The sequence below is a fragment of the Panthera tigris genome, chromosome A3, assembly GCF_018350195.1.
Source record: "Panthera tigris isolate Pti1 chromosome A3, P.tigris_Pti1_mat1.1, whole genome shotgun sequence".
Lineage (NCBI taxonomy): Eukaryota > Metazoa > Chordata > Mammalia > Carnivora > Felidae > Panthera > Panthera tigris.
Window position 1 is genome coordinate 23,248,550 of NC_056662.1, and position 20,066 is coordinate 23,268,615.

General features: G+C 42.4%; 1 protein-coding gene across 3 annotated transcripts in view; it reads right to left on the reverse strand.

The window, feature by feature from the left end:
• PHF20 (PHD finger protein 20) overlaps positions 1-20,066 on the reverse strand; it is a 169,954-nt gene that overhangs the window by 26,399 nt on the left and 123,489 nt on the right. For all 3 annotated transcript variants that reach the window (XM_007073632.3, XM_042980477.1, XM_042980479.1), the window contains exons 11-13: positions 3,293-3,391; positions 1,788-1,952; positions 643-821 (exon numbers count right to left, since the gene is read on the reverse strand). In XM_007073632.3, the coding sequence (XP_007073694.1) occupies positions 643-821; positions 1,788-1,952; positions 3,293-3,391 (443 nt within the window). The remainder of the gene's footprint in view (positions 1-642; positions 822-1,787; positions 1,953-3,292; positions 3,392-20,066) is intronic.

The following is a 20,066-nucleotide window of genomic DNA, read 5'->3' on the forward strand; positions in this document are numbered from 1 at the left end:
CACGCAGGGTATTTACAACAGCCTTTAGAGTCAGCCAGACAGCAGCCACCTTCACCAGAACTGTCATTAAGAGCAAGAGAAGGGCCAGAGGCAAGCAGGCTCTGGCCAGTGACGGTCTCCCCAAGCAGCGGAGGAGGCCTACCCCATAGGCAAATCCAGGGATGGAGATGACAGATACAAATGTTAGGAAAATAATAAGAAACAGACAAGTTATAAAACTGGCCTCCATTTCTTTAGGCCATACAGAAATTTTATATCAGAGAGAAAGTAAGGGACCATAGGAAGATTCAGCTGCCACTCCAGAGATTTGGATCCCTGTTATTCAACTCCTTACTGTGTGACCACAGGCAAGCCTCTTCCATTGGTGGGTCCCAGCTGCCCCAAGCAGAGCAGGAGACTTTCAGACTCAGTGGTATCTCAAGTCTTCTCTTACTCTACTAATGGGCTACTTACACCAGTCTGAGATTCAGAGGAAGCTGCACTACAAAGTAAAGCTCAAGTGCTTCTACTATTACTGCCTATCTGGCTGAGGCTTCTAACATGACCTATTGTGTTTATTGGCCTCAAACTGCAGTCGCTCAAAATTCCCTCTAAGGACTAGTTTGTGTTTCTCAACGTCTGTCTCCTGGAAGCTCTACCTACCTGAATCATGAAGTCATTTTCTTCCTGAACCTCACAGATGCAGCGGACCACTTCAAAATCATAGCGGTCGTCCCCATCGAGTTCCTCGTCTGGGTTGGTAGTCACATCAACATCTTGGCCATACTCCTCGTCACTCCAAAGAAAGCTCTCAGAAGAGGACTCACTCAGATTATCCTCCTCTGAGAGGAAAAGGAAAACAACAGTCACTATTTTAAATTATAGTTATAATCTTTCTAAAAACCTAGGATGTCAAGAGTGGAAATGACCTTACAGCCCCACTCCTCTATGAACTTTCACAGAACTCAGAAATGGGAACTCCAATCTATTCCTTGGGCCTGTCATCTAATGACAGCCTAAATGATGTATGCTACCTGGCAATGAACTGAACTCCATTTCCTCATTTTACTGAGTGAGGCCCGAGGTAAGTGGCTACTCAAGGTCACAGAGCACAACAGCAGAGAAGGTCCAACTCCCCATCAACTACACAGATCATCCTAATGACTCAAATATGTTCCTCCATCTCATCCCCTCCAGCCAGGAACTGACTTACCATCAAGTCTATATCCAGATCCACCTTAAAAACTCTGTAGACAGTGGGAAATGAAGTGGGCAGATTCCAGGGATAATCAGAACTAGAATCACTAGATCTTGGTGCCTCATAAGTTATAATTACAGCTAACCTTTACTGACCACTTATTTTGTACCAGATACTGTTCGAAGTAGTTTCCATATACTTATTAATCCCTTCCAAACTCACAATCACCCTCTAAATTGCTACAGAAGAGGAGGTTTCAAGGTTGACTCAGATTTCCACAAGCAACCAGGTTAAATGCAGAGTCCATCAATAAGAAATGAAGGCTTGAGAAGGGCAAGTGTGCAAGAGGATGGGGTATAATGGATTTGGTTATAGACACACTGGAATGGCATTCAACCAAGACCAAAATAGACCAAAGTTAGAGAAAAGGGAAGTTTAGGAAAGGCACAGCTAATAGCCTTTCTTTTATTTGATGTAGTTTTTTATTTTGAAAATATAACCCACTGTACTTGCAGAGGACCTGGGAAGTAAGTTACAGTGTCAATATAAATCCAGCCTTCTCAGACTGTGGTCCTATTCAAATGATGAAGCCAGCAGACAGCCTCCTTACCAGTTACTTTCACTTTCCCTTTATGGTTTCCAGATTCTGAGCTATGGAGCTGTGGGCTCATATGGACCCCAGGCTTATGTGAGGACCCACACCTGGTGACAGCAAATGCCTTGGGTGGAGAAGGTTCCTGAGATGTATCACTGATTTCCTCACTGCAAGGGCATTCTGAAAGAACAGGATCAGGAAGGAATTAGTACCCCAACACATCATCAAGGCATTCCAGAATCAATCCCATCCAACCAACAGCACTGCTGTTCAAACAACTCAAAGTCTGAGGAGCAAGTCAACGACAAAGGGGTGTGGAGGACAGATTTAGGGATTAATACTTCCAGCTACCTTGAAAAACCTCAAAACCAAAAGCTTCCTCCTCACCATCACCCTTCTCCCTCTTTTCCTGGTAAGACTGGTTTTCTAAGCCAGAAGATAACACTGAAAATAAAACATGGCATCCCTTTAGCTCCCAAGGTTGGAACCCTGATTTTCTTAATCAACATTTTTGTGGGAGCTAGACACACAATTTTCAAGAAGTAATCCTTTCTTGAAAGATTTAGAGGTATGTGTTTAAGAATTGTGTATGTAAGGGGTGCCTGCCTGGCTTAGTCGCTAGAACCTGTGATTCTTGATCTCGGGGTTGTGAGTTCAAGCCCCATGTTGTGCTGGGTATAGAGATTATTTAAATAAAAACAAAAACAAAAACAAAACAAACAAAACAAATTTTAAAAGGGGAGCCTGGCTGGTTGAGTCAGTGGAGCATGCGACTCAATCTCAGAATCATGAGTTCAAGCCCCATGTTAGGTGTAGATTACTTAAAAACAAAATCTTTATGGGCACCTAGTTGATTCAATTGGTTAAGTGTCCAACTTCGGCTCAGGTCATGATCTCACGGCTTGTGAGTTCAAGCCCTGAGTAGGGCTCTGTGCTGACAGGTCAGAGCCTGGAGCCCGCTTTGGATTCTGTGTCTCCCTTTCTCTGCCCTTCCCTGACTTGGGCTCTCTCTTTCTCAAAAATAAATAAACATTAAAAAATAAATAAAAATAAATAAAATCTTTAAGGGTGCATGGCTGGCTCAGTTGGTGAAGCATGCAAATCTTGATCTCAGGGTCATGAGTTCATGCCCTGCATTGGGCATGAAGCCTACTTAAAAAATAAAAATAAAATAAAATAAAATCTTTAAAATAAACAACAAAAAAGAGTTGTGTATGCAAATAGCCATTAATCTGCATATCCTCTCCTATTATAATGCTTTCGTGTGCACTATCCTATGACAGGGCACGGTGGCCAACGCAGCCAAGAAAGAAGGCCTTCCTAAATGTCAATGTGGCCTTGTAACACCCAGGTTGAGCAGACTCCTGCCCTGCCAGGGTTCATGCTAAGTTGATCCCACAAACTCCAGTAAAGGCCCACTGGCCCCTCCTCTCCTCAGTGCAGGCTCAGAGGCCAGGAATGGGGAGAAAGTAACCCCTCCTAATCCCATGGTAGGAAACCCAAGTGAAGGGGAAAATTACCAGGTTTGGTTTTCTTTTTCTTTTTCTTTTTTTTCTTTGGCTTCACTCTCACAAATTCTTTGAATTTCTTCTCTTTATTCTTTTCCTTGTCTTTTGCAGCTGGAATTAAATACAAGTATTGGCTTAACATTTTGTTTTTAACACTGAGATGTTTATTCTCAAGTGTATGTCCAATGTGAAGAATTAAAATTGGCAACAAAACAGAGTTCTGGATCTGGTTCTGCCTAGGTCACCTTCCAACCCCTCAAGGCTCTAGAAACCCTTCTCCCATCATCTAGCCTTTAGATCAATGGTGGGCAAACTCTGGCCTATTGCCTGTTATTTTAAGTTTTATTGAAACACACTATGCTCATTTGTTGATGAGCATTTGTTGATGATGGGTGCTTTCATGCTTCAACAGCAGAGGTAAAGAGTGAAGATGGAGACTTTATGGCTCTCAATGCTGAAAATATTTATCTGGCCCTTTACAGATTAAGTTTGCCAACCCTACTTAGATCACGGATCCTCAGTGGCTACATATGCAATCACCGGGGGAGGTTTTTAAAAAATGAATGCCCAGGAATGCCAGGGTGGCTCAGTTGGTTAAGCGTCCCAACTCTTGATTTCAGTTTAGGTCATGATCTCACGGTTCATGGGTTTGAGCTCCAAGTGGGGATTCTCTCTCTCTGCCCCTCCCCTGCTCGCACTCATGCATGTGCACTTTCCCTCTCTCAGGATAAACAAACTTAAAAAAAAAAAAAAAGTGAAAGCCCAGGTCCCACCCCCAGAGATTCAGATTTAATTGGCTTGAGGCGTGACCAGCGTGTCAGGAATTTGTTCTTTTTTTTTTTTTTTTTAAATAATTGCAGTACAATTCACATAACATGAAATAACCCATTTAAAAATGAACAATTCACAGGGCACCTGGGTGGCTCAGTCAGTTAAGCATCCAACTTCAGCTCAGGTAATGATCTCATGGGTTTGTGAGTTCAAGCTCCACATGGGGCTCGCAGCTGTCAGTTCAGAACCCACTTCACATCCTCTGTCCCCCACCCTATCCCTCTCCCCTGCTTGTGTGAACTTGCTCTCTCAAAAATAAACATTTTTTAAAATCTTAGGAAAAAAATGAACAATTTGCACCTTCCAAATACCACAACTTCATTCTCTGCTAATCTTCACAGTAAGTAAACTCAAGTCATCAACACTCCCTTGTCCAAACTTCTCACTTCACAATTTTTCCTAATTCCATTCTAAAAACTTCCCACCTACCACTCTACTGAGACTGTTTTCAGTTTTCAAAGTTAACAACAGCCTTACTATTGCAAAAATCCAGTTGTTTAGCTTATCCAATGTATAAGCTAATAATTGATCACGCCTTACTCTGTAGATATTAAGAAGTGTTTAAGCACACATATTCTGTGACCTAACCACTCTACCCCTAGATATTTACTCAAGAGAAGGGATAATGTGTCCATACTAAGACTTGTACATGAAAGCCCACTGAAGCTGTAGTTGTAATCCCCCAAAGTGGAAACTACCCAAACCTCCATCAGCAGGTGAATGAATCATTTGTGCTGTGTCCATACAATGGAATACTTATCAGCAGGTTCATCTAGCTCTTCAGCACCATGTCAGCACCGCAACCCAGGCCTCTCTCCCAAAGGGGCACCCAAGAACCATCAGAGAGGATATCGGGCTGCCATACTAGCTGTTAAGCCTGGGCTCTCCAGGCAGAAGTTAATCTGCTGGCTAAAGAACACAGGAATTAAGGGTCTCTAAGTTCCCTCCTTGTTAAAATACTCTGCAACTGAGAAACTAAGTTCAACAAACAAGAACTTTAGAAAAGACCTTAAATCTAATTTACAAAAATACAATTTAAGATTAAGAAACCAAGGCCCAGGGGCGCCTGGATGGCTCAGTTGGTTAAGCGTCCGACTTCAGCTCAGGTCATGATCTCACAGTTTGTGAGTTTGGTTTGTGAGTTTGAGCCCTGTATCGGGCTCTGTGCTGACAGCTCAGAGCCTGGAGCCTGCTTCAAATTCTGTGTCTCCCTCAGTCTCTGCTCCTCCCCCACTCATGCTCTGTCTCTTTCTCAAAAATAAATAAACATTTAAAAAATAAAAAATAGGGGCGCCTGGGTGGCTCAGTCGGTTAAGCGGCCAACTTCGACCCAGGTCATGATCTCGCGGTCTGTCAGTTCAAGCCCCGCGTCGGGCTCTGTGCTGACAGCTCAGAGCCTGGAGCCTGTTTCAGATTCTGTGTCTCCCTCTCTCTGACCCTCCCTCATTCATGCTTTGTCTCTCTCTGTCTCAAAAATAAACTTAAAAACAAAAATTTTTTTAAATAAATAAAAATAAATAAAAAATAAAAGAAGAAACCAAAGCCCAGAGAAATAAGTTGACTTGGCCAAGTTGATACAGTTCATTAGCAAAACGTAGTCAAATGCCTCCCAAATTTTATAAAAGCTATCAACAATATTTACTTTCCTCTGATCCTGGGAACATTCCTCCTCAGATATAAACACATAACTCATTTTTGCAGATCCTCTTGGCTATAACTACATTATTAGTCATGGCTTAAATCCATTTACTCAACAAATATTTGAGCATCTACTATGTTCCAGGCGGTATTCTAGGGAGGAAGAATATAACAATGAACAACAACAACAAAAAAGACAAAACCTCTACCCTCACAGAGCTATACTTAGTGGGTGGCAGCAGAAAACAAGTAAGTTATATAGTATTTTAGAAGACGATCAGTGCTATGGAAAAAATAAAGGAGGGAAGGGGAATAGTAGAGATGAGAGAAGAGGAGATTTGCAATTTTAATAGTATGTAATCAGAGATCGCCTCACTGAGAAAAGGATATCTGAGCACAGACTTGAAAGGAGAGCATGAAACATATGGAAATCTGGGGAGAAGACTTTTCCAGGCAGGGGGCCAGCAAGTGGATGACTCAAAGGGTTGGCTTTTGGTGTTGAAGAAACAGGCACAGGGACTACTTCCTAAGTCTTTTTATGCAGCCAGCATTACTCTAATCAGACAAAGACATTACGAGAAAGGAAAACTGCAGATCAGTATCTCTCATGAACCCAGGTGCAAAAATATTGGCAAACTGAACCCACCAATGTATGAAAAAATGATATACTACGACCAAGTGGGATTTATTCCAGGTACACAAGGCTGGCTCAACATTCAAAAATCAATTAATGTAATCCACTATACCAGGCCAAAGAAGAAAAATCCTGTGACAAAGATGCAAAAAAAGCATTTGACAAAATCCAACACTCCTCATGATAAAAACCCTCAGAAAATTAAGAAGAGGGAATCTTCCTTAACAAAGGACATCTACAAAAAGTCTATGGCTATCTTTATGTTTAATGGTAAGAACTGAATGCTTTCTCCTTAAGATCAGAAACAAGGCAAGGATGTCCTCTCTCAACATTTCCATTCACCATTGTGCTAGACATCCTAAGTAGTACAATAAGAGAAGAAAATATTACACAGGTTGGAAAAGAAGAAATAAAACTATCTTTGTTTGCATAGACATGACTATGTAGAAAATCTCAAAGAACTGACCAAGAACAAAAAACAAAAAACAAAAACGCTGGAACTAATAGTGATTATAGCAAGGTCGTAAAGAAACCAGGTTAATATACAAAAGCCCACTGCTTTCTCATATGTTAGCAATGAACAATTGGAATTTGAAGTCAATAAATAGCAAGGAAGCTTGTATGTCTTCGCTGGAAGTGAAATTAGAATTAGGTTGAGGGAGAGAAGATGATGTGGCTAGAAGCAGATCGTATAAGGCCTTATAAAAAAGTCGGCCACTGGAAACATCTGAGCAAAGGTGTGATTTAAGCTGATGTATCTTCACCCACACACATATAGAAACTGTTGCCCAATCCAGTTTTTTATTTGTAAATTCAAGTTTTAATGACCTCCAAACTAAAGTAACTATAGCCATTAATTTATTGGAAAGCTAACAGCATTAATCCCATCAGTAGCAGAAGCAGCTGAAGAGGAGACCACCTTGGTCCTGCATCCTCGAGAAAGATCTGAATATAGGGTATAAACTGCAAAATGTCAGGGCATACCCGGTTATCATCTAAGTATGGGAGTTCCTTTGGGCTTCTCTAACAACAGTAGTTTCTCATTTCACATTTCATAAAACAGAATCACATCCTCTAGGGAACCCAATAAGCAATAAGAGAAGGATGGGGGACTTCATTCCATACCAGGGATTCCTGAAGTTCCCACGTTACTCAAACTCAGGTTAATTCATGACTAACATTCCCAAAAAATGAAGACATAATGAACACTCTCACTGGCCTACCAACTGTGACATCACGTGATTAATGAATTTTCCCAACTTTTTAGGATTTGCTTTAATTCAAATTTTGCGTATAAGATTTTCTATCATATAACTTCAAACTGGTAATTGTGCATAAAATGTAGCTATACCTTAATAACATTACCCTTCAACAGAGGAGGAAGTGAAATTCAGAGAAGCTACAAGATCACATACATTACTAAACAGAAAGGGTGAACTCAAACCTGTGAGAGGACTTGGGCCTCCAAGTCTTGGGTACTGAGCATTGTCCTTGAAATAGGAAACCAGCCCAAGGCACAGATCTGCTCTGCAGTTCAACAGCACCACCACTCACTCGCTCCCAGGTTATGCTGTTTTCTTTTCTCACTTTGTATCTGCTGCACGTAGGAGACATTGTGGGTATCTCCCAGAGTTTCTTCTATCCCTCCTTCACTGTGCAGCATGTAAGGGCTTTGAACAGGACTAACTCCACATTCAGTTAACCAGTAATTCCCTGGTTGCAGTCTTAGGCTTAGATAACCTGAGCCTGACCAGTTGGTTCAAGGCAGGGATCGGAATGGACTGATGTGACCCAACTGTAGGACTCTGGTCCAACATTCATAAAAAGGATATATACTCTTATTCTCGTTAGATTTGAACGAAGCAGTATGGAGGCTTAAATGATACTTGGCTATCCAAATGATACAAGGGTATCCAACCTGAAAATAGCACTGACAGGCAACATGATAAGATAGTCCCAGAGCCATACATCCCCTGGACTTCCCCACTATGTGAACCAACACACCCTCTTTATTGTAGAGTCAATTGAAATAGAGTTTCCTGTTACTTGTAACTAAAAGGATCCCAAGTGTTGCAGCTGGTCAGAAATATGGTCACTTTAAGCTTTAAAGAGTCCTTCCTGAGGCTTCAATTAGAGGGGTAAACAATGAAGATACAAAGAAGAGATACCGTAGGAAGTTGTTCTATAAAGAGGCCCGTGTTCTCTGAGAGCAGGGGGAAGAGAGAAAGCCTTCAGAGGCTCACGCTGACTCCCAGCTGAAAACTGGGAAGTCAAATGTGGCCTAAAATGGCAGAGCTCACAGAGAGAACTGTCCAGCAGGTACTAAGCTAATGCTGGTGATTCCCTGAGGTAAAGGGGCCGTCAAGGAGACCAGAGGCCGAACTAATTCAGATTACCCATGTGCACAGAGGTCTCCTGTAGAGAGGCACTCCCACTGCCCACTCCAGGACCCAGAAGCAGGGCATCCTTCCCTGGAATCCTAAAAGACAGCAGACACAGAGCCTAGAGTGAGGGTATAGGCTCTGCAACTAGATTCAAATTGTGGCTCCACCACCTGCTAGATGTATAGGTATCAGTTCAAGTTAATTCATCTCACCTGCATCCCAGTTTATAATCAACTGGGCACAACAGTACCCCCACCTCATAGGATTTGTTCTGAGGATTAAATAAAACAATACAAGAAAGAACTTGGAACAGTGCCTAGCACATGGCAAGTTCTCACATGTTAGCTGTTGTTATCTTGCTTGCGATACTCTCTCCCTGGAGGGTGATGGTGGTCTGCTGTTGAGCTCTCTTAGACAGCTTGGCCAATTGTTCCATGAGCCACACAGTATGGCCTGACTACAGAGCTACTTCCCAAATGCTCAGGCTTGGCTGCACAAAGAGCAACTTCCTGCAAGGCTCTGGATCAGAGAGCAGCTTGTCACCTGAGGAGGGTGAGGCTCTTCTAGGACGGCCACTTGTCGTCTCCTCAGGCTGCACGTGTCCATAAGTACTAGAGCACTTGATGCCCGCATCTTCCACCAAAAAAAAAAGTACTACAGCCCTTCTTTTTTCCCTCTGAACAGCCTGCTCCCTATTTCTCCACCAGATCATCACTAAGCTATGAGAGCAGAAGGACATCAGACAACTGCTTCCAGTTTGACCTGAGAGGGAAATAAACCTGTCTTGTTGAAGCAGGCCACCTTGGTTCTCTCTTTCAGACACCATAATCTAATTAAGCTCAGAGGGCTCTCTTCCCTTTAAGGAGAGAGAGAGCATGCCCTTGTAAGAAGGCCAGTCTAAAGCCACAAGGTATAGATGGCAACAAAGAAGGGCCCACTCCAGTGCCCCAAGACTCATTTCGGCCTACAGACAAGGGTTACCCAGAGTGAGAACCAAATGGACGTAACAACAGGTAGTAAGCACAAGTGAGGTCCCCTTTGATTCTAGAGTATTCTTTCTGGTACGAACCGCTACTCACAACTGAACTCATTTATGTAGAAACAAATCCAGATACCAAAGAAGCCTGAACTTGCCACTGGAAGAGAATTCATTAAATGGATTCTGGTATTCTGAGAAACCTAATTTGGAAATGCAAACCTAAACTGACCTTCCAAATTCACTTATGTGATGAAAGGCCTGGCTGAGGGAAAGGGAAACATCCGGAAACCAGAGTCAGAAGAGGCATCTCAGGGACAAACGATCATAGCCATTTATTCTCCTCGATGCCTTTGAACCTCTACCCTGCTTGGTCCCAGCATGGGAATACCTTTCCTATCCCCTGGCCTTGGTCCAAACCCTCTACCCTCACACTTTAAGGTTTAACTCGAATGTCACCTTGTCCTCTTAACGTCCCAGCTCCTGCTCTACAAACAAAATCTGAATCTTTGTTTCCACAGCACTTTATATGTTCCTAATATAAAACTTAGCTCTTTTCCCTGCATCTGATTATGGGCTTTTCTCCTCACGTGAAAGGGCCTTGTCTCATTCATACCTGATCGTACATCATCACTTTAAAAATGAGGAAATCACATCTGTAAAGAGCTCAGATCACAAGTGAACAGTAGCAGGACTGCTACTAAGATTCAGTCTATGGACTCTCAGACCAGAACTGTTTCTTCTGGTCAACCAACCCAACAGGGAAATTGAGAGGATTGAAAAATAATCTCTGCAGAGCATTTTCTGGTTCTCATGGAACAGAAGCACCAGGAATCTCCACGTGAGAACTCCATTAGATCTCAAGGTCCCATTTGCCACAACCAGAGCACTCAGCATAAAGAGAGTACTTCTTTACAATAATTTTCACCAAACAGCATAATTTCTGTAATATTCTATGTGTTTTTCACTTATGCATAATGTCAAGTTCGCAATGCCTATGAACTAGGACACAGGTTGCCTGGTGTCAGAGTCTCACCTTGAAACATCTCTCCACCTGAACCCACCCCGTCTGAAATGCCACCCCTGAATACCAGAATTTCTTAGAAGTCTGAGTGAAACCTAGGTATGTTGAGAATAGGTGACATATGCTGGTTTTAATCTTTCAAATCTTGAGAAATTTAGTTACTGGATTAGTCAAGTAACCAGCAAAACCATGAGGAAACAGAAGGAGACTTTGACGGGAGACAGTGAGGGGAGATGCCTGGAACAGGGGGTGCCCTCTGGAGGTCTATGGAATCTTCTAAATACCCTCCTATGTTTGCTCTCATTGACAGCCAGCGTCATGGTGAAGGATGAACATGTTTCCTGACCCCAGTTCACTGATGATGATAACTTAGGGTCCTTCTGGTTACTGGCACAGGCAGGACTAGGGGCCAGGGTTTTCATTTCCCACCTAGAATATAGCAAGGTAAACCAGCTGGTTTCTTTCAGCCTGATAACTGCTGGCCATCTCAGCAACCACGCACATGAGAATTGTGAAATCATCCATGAGGTCTGTGTCCACTTGACAGGAGGACAGAGTTGTGTGTTCCTTCCTGGCTGCGCAAAACCGCTCTACCATCTAAGAGGGTACGGGAATGACCAGGCTATACCCCAGACAGTGGGTGAGTGGCCTATGTGGCCCATTCTGCCACCAAACTGACCAGTTTTACAAAGGACCAGCAGGGGAGTAACAAGATAAAGCATAGTGATTTAAAACACCCATCTGTTCACCCTAAAGCTTTTATTTTATTTTTATTTTTTATTATCTTATTTATTTTATTTTTAGTAACCTCTCCACCCAACATAGGGCTCAGACTCATGACCCTAAGACCAAGAGTTGCACACTCTCCCAATGGTGCCAGCCAGGCACCCCCTAAAGCATTTTATATCGTCCACCCCTGTCAGTCTTGTGTTTTTTTGTTTTTTGTTTTCTAAATGTTTATTTATTTTGTGAGAGAGAGAGTACACGTGCACAAGTGGGAAAGGGGTAAAGAGAGAGGGAGAGACAGAATCCCAAGCAGGCTCTGCACTCTCAGTGCAGAGCCTGACACAGAGCTCAATCCCACGAAATCAAGTTGGACCCTTAACTGACTGAGCCACCCAGACACCCCTGTTTGTTTAAGTAGTATTCATGCCCATCGCAGAGCCCAATGCAAGGCTTGAACTCATGACCCTGAGATCAAGACCTGACCTGAGATCAAGAATCAGATGGTTTAACAGACTGAGCCACCCAGGCACCTCAGCAGATCATGTTATTAAAAAGAAAACTGGCAGGCAAAAACTCCCAAGTTCATCAAATTTCCAAATCACAATGAAACGGATCTTTTAGTTAAGAGAGAGAATCAAATCCCAGGTGGCTATATTGGTATGAGATCCAAAAGCAGTACACAAAAGTAGAAAATCAATCACTAAGGTTTCTTATACCAAAATGGCAACAACCTGTCTATTGATTTTGCAGCTCATTAGTGGTCAGCTGAATTTAGAACTAGATCTCTGACTACCTGGGATAATGTTTTCACTGAAACAAAGAGCTACTGCTTATTAAGAGTTTACTGTAGGCCAGATATTGTGTTAAGCATTTTACATTACATTATATTTAATGTAACAAAGCTCCAAGGTAAGTAGTAGTATTATTTCCATTTCACAGATGGGAAAACTGAAGTTCAGCAAGTTCTTTGCCCAAAGTCATATAGCAAAGCAAGTAGGGAAGGCTGGGGGGGGGGGGGGTTCAAATTCAGATGGGCTGACTCTGAGCCTGCACATATTACTCAACACAAATCACGAACCTCAAGTATAGTTAATCAGGAATCGCCAAACCAGACAAGCAATCTACACATGGCCAAGAATGCCCATCATGAACTCAGGTGTGTTACACTGGGCAAGGTCCCTCCTCAGACAATTACCATGACCAGGGACAAGGAGAACTATGCCTAGCTCAGAGGGCACACACCATGGTAGCCAAGCAAACACATCTTTCCTCAGTCCCCTTATGGCCTCCTGTCTGTCAAGACTCAGCCTCTGGAATAACTTGGTTCTAGACACTCTGTGTCACTGTGATAGGCTGAATCCACCTCCAGTTGCTCCCTAGTTCTGCCTGCCCAGATGTCACTCCATCACCGGATCCATTTCTACTAGGTCCCAACACATCAATATGCACAATCACCAATCCCTGAGCGCCGGCCGTGTTCACAGCTCTGAGGAGAGCCCACGGGATACTGCAGCAACAACATTCATTCCTCTCCAACAGTAGTTACAGTCCAGCTGAAAAGCTCATATCAATGCACTAACTTCAGTCATACATGGCTGGATGAGACAAATAAAATCATAGTCAAGGGGAAGAAGGAAATGCACCTCCCACATATGGGACCCTATATAACAGGCTCATTAAATACATTAGCTCACAGACTCATCCCAAGAACTCATCCAGTTTACACAGAGACAGAGAAGTGGGGAAACCTACAAAAAGTCCAACAACAGTTATAAGAATTGGATAGGATTCACAACCCACATGCCCAGCACCAACATTATGCTCTGCAAAAACCATCATTCCATCCTTAAATATTTCTTAGCAGATGAGTGATATGATCAGGTTTGTATTCTCCAAGTTCCCTTACAGCAAAATAAAAGATAAACCATAGTGAGTAAAGGACGGAGAGAAGAAAACTGGTTGAGAAACTATTACAACAATCAAGGCAAGACAGGAAAACCTGGATTACTGCTGGGAGACAGAGAAAAAAGGGATCCATTTGGGGATAAAGCAGATGTAAATAAACAAAAAATTAAAAGCTCCTCAGTTACCATTATTTCAAGTGAAAAGACTGATCTTTTATCTCAGCATCTCCTTGTACTTTATTTTCTTACATTCTTATAGCAATTTTAATATTTTCGAAGTGTCTGTTTTATGTAGGCCTTTTATTGAGGCCTAAAACATACAGAGAAAACTACACACATAATAAATGTATGATTGATACAAGCAGGCCAAAAGTCTCCCTCCTGCCCCCACCATTCATTCATCCACCTACCACCCCACAAGGGTAACTAACCACTGTCATACCCTCAAACAGCACAGATTCATTTTTATCTGGTTTTGAACTTTATATAAAACCGTATCACATAGGTTATGAGTTTACACTAGCTCAACACTGTATTTGTGACATGTACCAAAGTTGGTGGGAGGGCTGTGGTCCACTCACTCACTGCTGTGTGGTATTCCACTGGATCAAGATATCACAATTTATTTACTCTATTCACACATTTACAGATATACCTCAGAGATACTGCGGGCGTGGTTCCAGATTACCACAATGAAACAAAGGTCACAATAAAGTGAGTTGAATGTATTTTTTGGTTTCCCAGCGCATATAAAAGTTATGTTTACACTATACTATAGTCTATTAAGTATGCAATAGCATTATGTCTTTAAAAGAAAAAAAACAAAGTACACACCTAAATTAAAAAATACTCAATTGGGGGCACCTGGGTGGCTCGGTCTGTTAAGTGTCGGACTCTTAATTTCAGTTCAGGTCATGATGTCACAGTTTGTAAGTTCAAGCCCCATATTAGGCTCTGTGCTGGCCACTCAGAGCCTGCTTGGGATTCTCTACCTCCTCTCTCTCTGCCCCTCCTCTGTTCTCTCTCTGAAAATAAATAAACATTCAAACAAGAAACACTTTATTGGAGCCTCCAAATTAGGCTCAGGTCATGAGCTCATGGTTTGTGAGTTCGAGCCCCACACTGAACTCTCTGCTGTCAGCACAGAGCCCACACTGGAGCCTCTGTACCCCCCTCTCTGTGTGCCCCTCCCACACTCGCGCTGTCTCAAAAATAAATGAATATTGTAAAAAAAGTTTTTTAATATTTTATTGGTAAAAAAAATGCTAACCATCATCTGAGTTTTCAGTGAGTCATAATCACTGATCACACATCACCATAACAGATACAATAATATTGAAAAAAGTTTGAATAGACACATAGGTCAATGGAACAGAACAGATAACTCAGAAATACACCCACAATTATATGGTCAATTAATCTTCAGCAAAGGAGGCAAGAATATGCAATGGGAAAAAGGCTCTTCAATAAATGGTACTGGGAAAACTGGACAGCAACATGTAAAAGAATGAAAAAGGACCACTTTCTTTCACCATACACAAAAATAAACTCAGGGGCGCCTGGGTGGCTCAGTTGGCTAAGAGTCTGATCTGACTGCTGATTTCAGCTAAGGTCATGATCTCCCAGGTCAAGAATTCAAGCCCTACATCATGCTACAAGATGGGCATGGAGCCTGCTTGGGATTCTCTCACTCTCCCCCATGCCTGTCCCATTTGCATGCACTCTCCTCACACCCCCCCCCCAAAAAAAAACTCAAAATGGATTACAGGCCTAAATGTGAGACCTGAAACCATAAAAATCCTAGAATAAAGAACAGGAAGTAGTATCTCTGACATCAGCCATAGCAACATTTTTCTACATATATCTCCTCAGGCAAGGTAAATAAAAGAAAAATAAACTATTGAGACTAGATCAAAATAAAAAGCTTCTGAGCAGCAAAGGAAACAATCAACAGAACTAAAAAGTAACCTATTGAATGGGAGAAAGTATTTGCAAATGACATGCAAATGACAGGGGAGGGATCCGATAAAGGGTTAGTATCCAAAATATGTAAAGAACTTCTAAACCTCAAAACTCAAAAAAACCCCAAATAATCCAATTTAAAAATGGGCATAAGTTATGAACTGTATATTTTAAATATTTCAGAATTTTAATTTTTTTAATGTTTGTTTATTTTTGAGAGAGAGACACACACACAGAGTGTGAGCAGGGGAGGGGCACAGAGGGAGACACAGAATGCAAAACAGGATCCAGGCTCTGAGCTGTTAGCATAGAGCCCAACTTGTGGCTCAAACTCACAAGCAGTGATATCATGATCCGAGCCAAAGTCAGACGCTTAACCGACTGAGCCACCCAGGCGCCCCAAAAATACTTCAGAAATTTAAAAATAAAATACTAAAATCACTGAAATATGTTTACCTATCAGACTCACAATAATTTAAAATTTGGTAATATTGATAATATTAAAAAACTGACACACATGACTAGTTGGAGAGAGATTATAAACTGAAACAAAGTTTTCAAAAGGTGATTTGGTATCATCTATCAGAAGTTTAGATATGCACATACCCTTTGCTGAAGCCAACCACCTCCAGGAATTTATCCCATGGGTTTATTTGTACACAAGGGTAAATTAATCTTTGGGAGGTTTACTTTATTTTAGCACTTGATAGAGTGAAAAAAAAATGGCAAAATATAAACTTTTTATAGGAAGAATGTTTATAGTACAGTACACTCATACAATGAAAAATGACAACTGTCAAAATCGGTAGAACCACATATCAACACTGATATGAAATGATGTCCAAGATATCTTTAATGAAAAAAAAAAAAAAAAAAAAACAAGTGACAGGTGATACTGTGTAAAAGATATTTTCTATGTAGACGTGTTTGGATATGCACAGAAAATATCTGAAAAGAGTTTGTTAAATAAAAATAGTTACATTTGCAAAGAGGGTGGGAATGCCAAGGGGAGGGATACCTTTTCCCTTAACTCTGTTGTACTGATTTATACAGCAATCATATGTCACTTTTGTACTTGGGGATGGGTTGTAAAAATGTTACAGATTCTAAACTTAGAACCACTGAATTGGAATGTGTCTGGAAAGCAGGGCCCAATAAATCCATATTTTAACAAGTCACCAAGTGTGACTCCCAGGCAGCTGGGTTAGTTAGCCACTGCTCTAGGTGAGACGTGGGCCAGGTGGCATTTTGGGGAAGCAGAAGATCTCAGTGACAGGTATCTTATGCCCTAGGAAATAAGCTTGCCCCCATAATTAACCATGTATTCAATGACAGAGAGATATACTCACCTGAAAGATACAGAGTGGCCACCAAAGCCAGTAGGACTGGCCAGGAATAGACATTAACATCCCTAAGGAATCAATGTTTGGCCCTAAATGAAACAAGCAATGCCCAGGCAAGAGAATGCTCTGGTCTGAGGACTGAGCCAGTCTTTTCTTCCTTGTGCCAGGAATACTCACAACCAAGATCTCAAGCAAAACAGGACTCAGGTCTCTTCTGAAATGCCCAGAACAGAGCCTGGCACTTAATAAGCACTCAATAAAGAGGTACTGAATGGACAAGTCAATCTATTTTAGTATGAAGCACTTCTAACTCCAGTGCTCTGATCCAATGCTCAATAAGCAAACTGTTCCTACAAAGGAAAGGAGTTTTGACAGCTGTGGGCTTCGTCTCAAATAAATAACTGGCACGTGGCCTTGAGCATCAGTCTACTGCCATTTGGTTCATACGAGCCTGCTCTGAGAGACATCTAACCACTGATGGGTACCCGAGCAACACTCTGGTGAAGTCACTAAGGTGGTGAGTGCTGCCATGCCCTGCGGCCCTCATGGGGAGTCTCCTCCTGGGTGACTACTGGCCAGCTGGCCTTCCTCAGGCAGCTCCTGTTAGCTCAATGCTCAGGCTCGCCAAGTGCACAGCTAGACTACCTACAACAGAGGGTAATAGAGCCCAATACAGAGGCTACTAGCCATATGCAGCTACTGAGCACCTGAAATGTGGCTAGTCTGAAGTGAAATGTTCAGTAAACATAAAATACACACTAAACTGTAAAGGCTTAGTATAAGAAAAAGAATATAAAACAGCTCACTAGAAACTTTTATACTGGGGTGCCTCAGTCAGTTAAGCCTCTAACTCTTGATTTGGGCTCAGGTCATGATCTCATGGTTCATGAGATCGATCCCCACAGCAGACTCTGTGGTGAGACTGCAGAGCCTGCTTGGGATTCTCTCTCCTTCTCTCGCTGCCCCTCCCCACCTCAAATAAAGAAATTAAAAAAATAAATAAATAAACTTCAAAAAAAAGACATTTCTATACCAACTTAATGCTGAAATGATAGCATTTTGGATATAGTAAATTAATAAAATACATTAAGAATGATTTCATCTGTTTTCTTTGACATTTTAAAATGTGGCTATTAGGAGCACCTGGGTGGCTCAGTCAGTTGAGCATTTGATCTTGCAGTCTGAGAGTTTGAGCCCCACAATGGGCTCATTGCTGTCAGTGTGGAGCCCATTTCAGATCCTCTGTCCCCCTGTCTCTCTGCCCCTCCCCCATGCTCACTCTCTCTCTCAAAAATAAACATTTAAAAAAAATAAAAATTAAAAATTAAATAATAAAATAAAATGTGGCTATTAGAAAAAGTTACATGTGGTTCACATTATACTTTTAATAAATAATGCATCATATATGACTAAAAGATTCTACCTTGACCTTCACTCACTAAATCTTCAAAACATGGCTGAGGACTGATCTCTCACAGGGTCAGAGATCACCTTAGTTGACACAGCCCTGCCCCATTGTCCTGAAACCTGATTTCATACTTTCTTGGGAATACTGTCACATGTCCTAGGAGTTCCACATATCGTTTAATACCTAGGTATTATATCAGCCAGTAATATATAATGATGTTACAATTTCAGGTAAAAAGAAGCTGGAGGGCTTGTAGAATTTACTGGAAATTCATTAAAAAGGCTTCTGCAGGCATGTGGCTCAGTCAGTAGAGCATGTGACTATTGATCTAGGGGCATGAGTTTGAGCTCCACGTTGGGCATAGAGATTACTTTAATTTTTTTTTTTTTTAACGTTTATTTATTTTTGAGACAGAGAGAGACACAGCATGAACGGGGGAGGGGCAGAGAGAGAGGGAGACATAGAATCGGAAGCAGGCTTCAGGCTCTGAGTCATCAGCCCAGAGCCCGATGCGGGGCTCGAACTCGCGGACCGCGAGATCATGACCTAAGCTGAAGTCGGACGCTTAACCAACTGAGCCACCCAGGCGCCCCAAGAGATTACTTTAAAAAAAAAATGGGGCATCTGGGTGGCTCAGCCGGTTAAGCATCTGACTTCGGCTCAAGTCATGATCTTGCAGTTTGTGAGTTCGAGCCCCGCATCGGGCTCTGTGCTGACAGCTCAGAGCCTGGTACCTGCTTTGGATTCTGTGTCTCCCTCTCTCTCTGCCCCTCCCCACCTCCTCTCTCTCTCAAAAATAAATAAAAAACATTAAAAAAATTTTTTTAAGAAATAAAAGGTGAGGGGGGTGGTGCTGGCTGGCTCAGTCGGTTAACCGTCCGACTTAGGCTCAGGTCATGACCTCGCGGTGAGTTCGAGCCCCACATTGGGCTGTGCTGACAGCTCAGAGCCTGGAGCCTGCTTCGGATTCTGTGTCTCCCTCTCTCTCTGCCCCCCCCCACCCCCCCGTCCCCACTCGCACTCTCTCAAAAATAAACATTAAACAAAATTTAAAAATTTTAAAAAGTCTTCTGAAATTCCCCCAGAAATTTGTAATTTTTCAATCTCTTAAGTTTTAGAAAAAATCTCCAGGGGCACCTGGTTGGCATATGGTGGAGCATGCAACTGTCAATCTCAGGGTTGTGAGTTTGAAACTCATACTGGCTAGAGATTACTTAGATGAAAGGGAAGGAAGGAAGGAAGGAAGGAAGGAAGGAAGGAAGGAAGGAAGGAAGGAAGGAAGGAAGGAAAGGAGGGAGGGAAAGAGAGGAGGGAGGGAGAGAGGGAGGAGGAAGGAAAGAAAGGAAGGGAAGGAAGGAAGGAAGGAAGGAAGGAAGGAAGGAAGGAAGGAAAGGAGGGAGGGAAAGGAAGGAGGGAGGGAGGGAGGAAGGAAGGAGGAAGGAAGGAAAGGAAGGAAGGGAAGAAGGGAGAAAGGCAGGAAGGAAGGAAAGGCCACCAAAAAGGTTCTTTGTACTAAGACATGAAGACGAGACTTTGTGGTAATCCTTACTACCTCCATTACAATTTTTTTGTTTTGGGTTTTTTGGTTTTTTTTTTTTTTTGAGAAAGAGAGAGCACACACGTGCAAGTGAGCGAGGGGCAGAGAGAGAGAGAGAGAGAATCCCACAAGGGGCAGAGAGAGAGAGAAGAGGGCCTCACCTGAAGCGGGGCACAAGCTCACCCAATGTGGGACTCAAACTCACGAACCGTGAGATCATGACCTGAGTCCAAGTCAGGTGCTCGATGACCGAGCCCCCCAGGTGCCCCCACTACTGTAGTTCTCGTTCCTCCAGGAGGGTCACAGCCCTTCGATGTAATTCCTGAGGATCACTTGTCCGTTTTCATCTTTTAAGATTCAATTGGACCAAACCAACTTAACACCTTCTTCTGTGTCAGAAATGCAAGCAGTGTGACCTG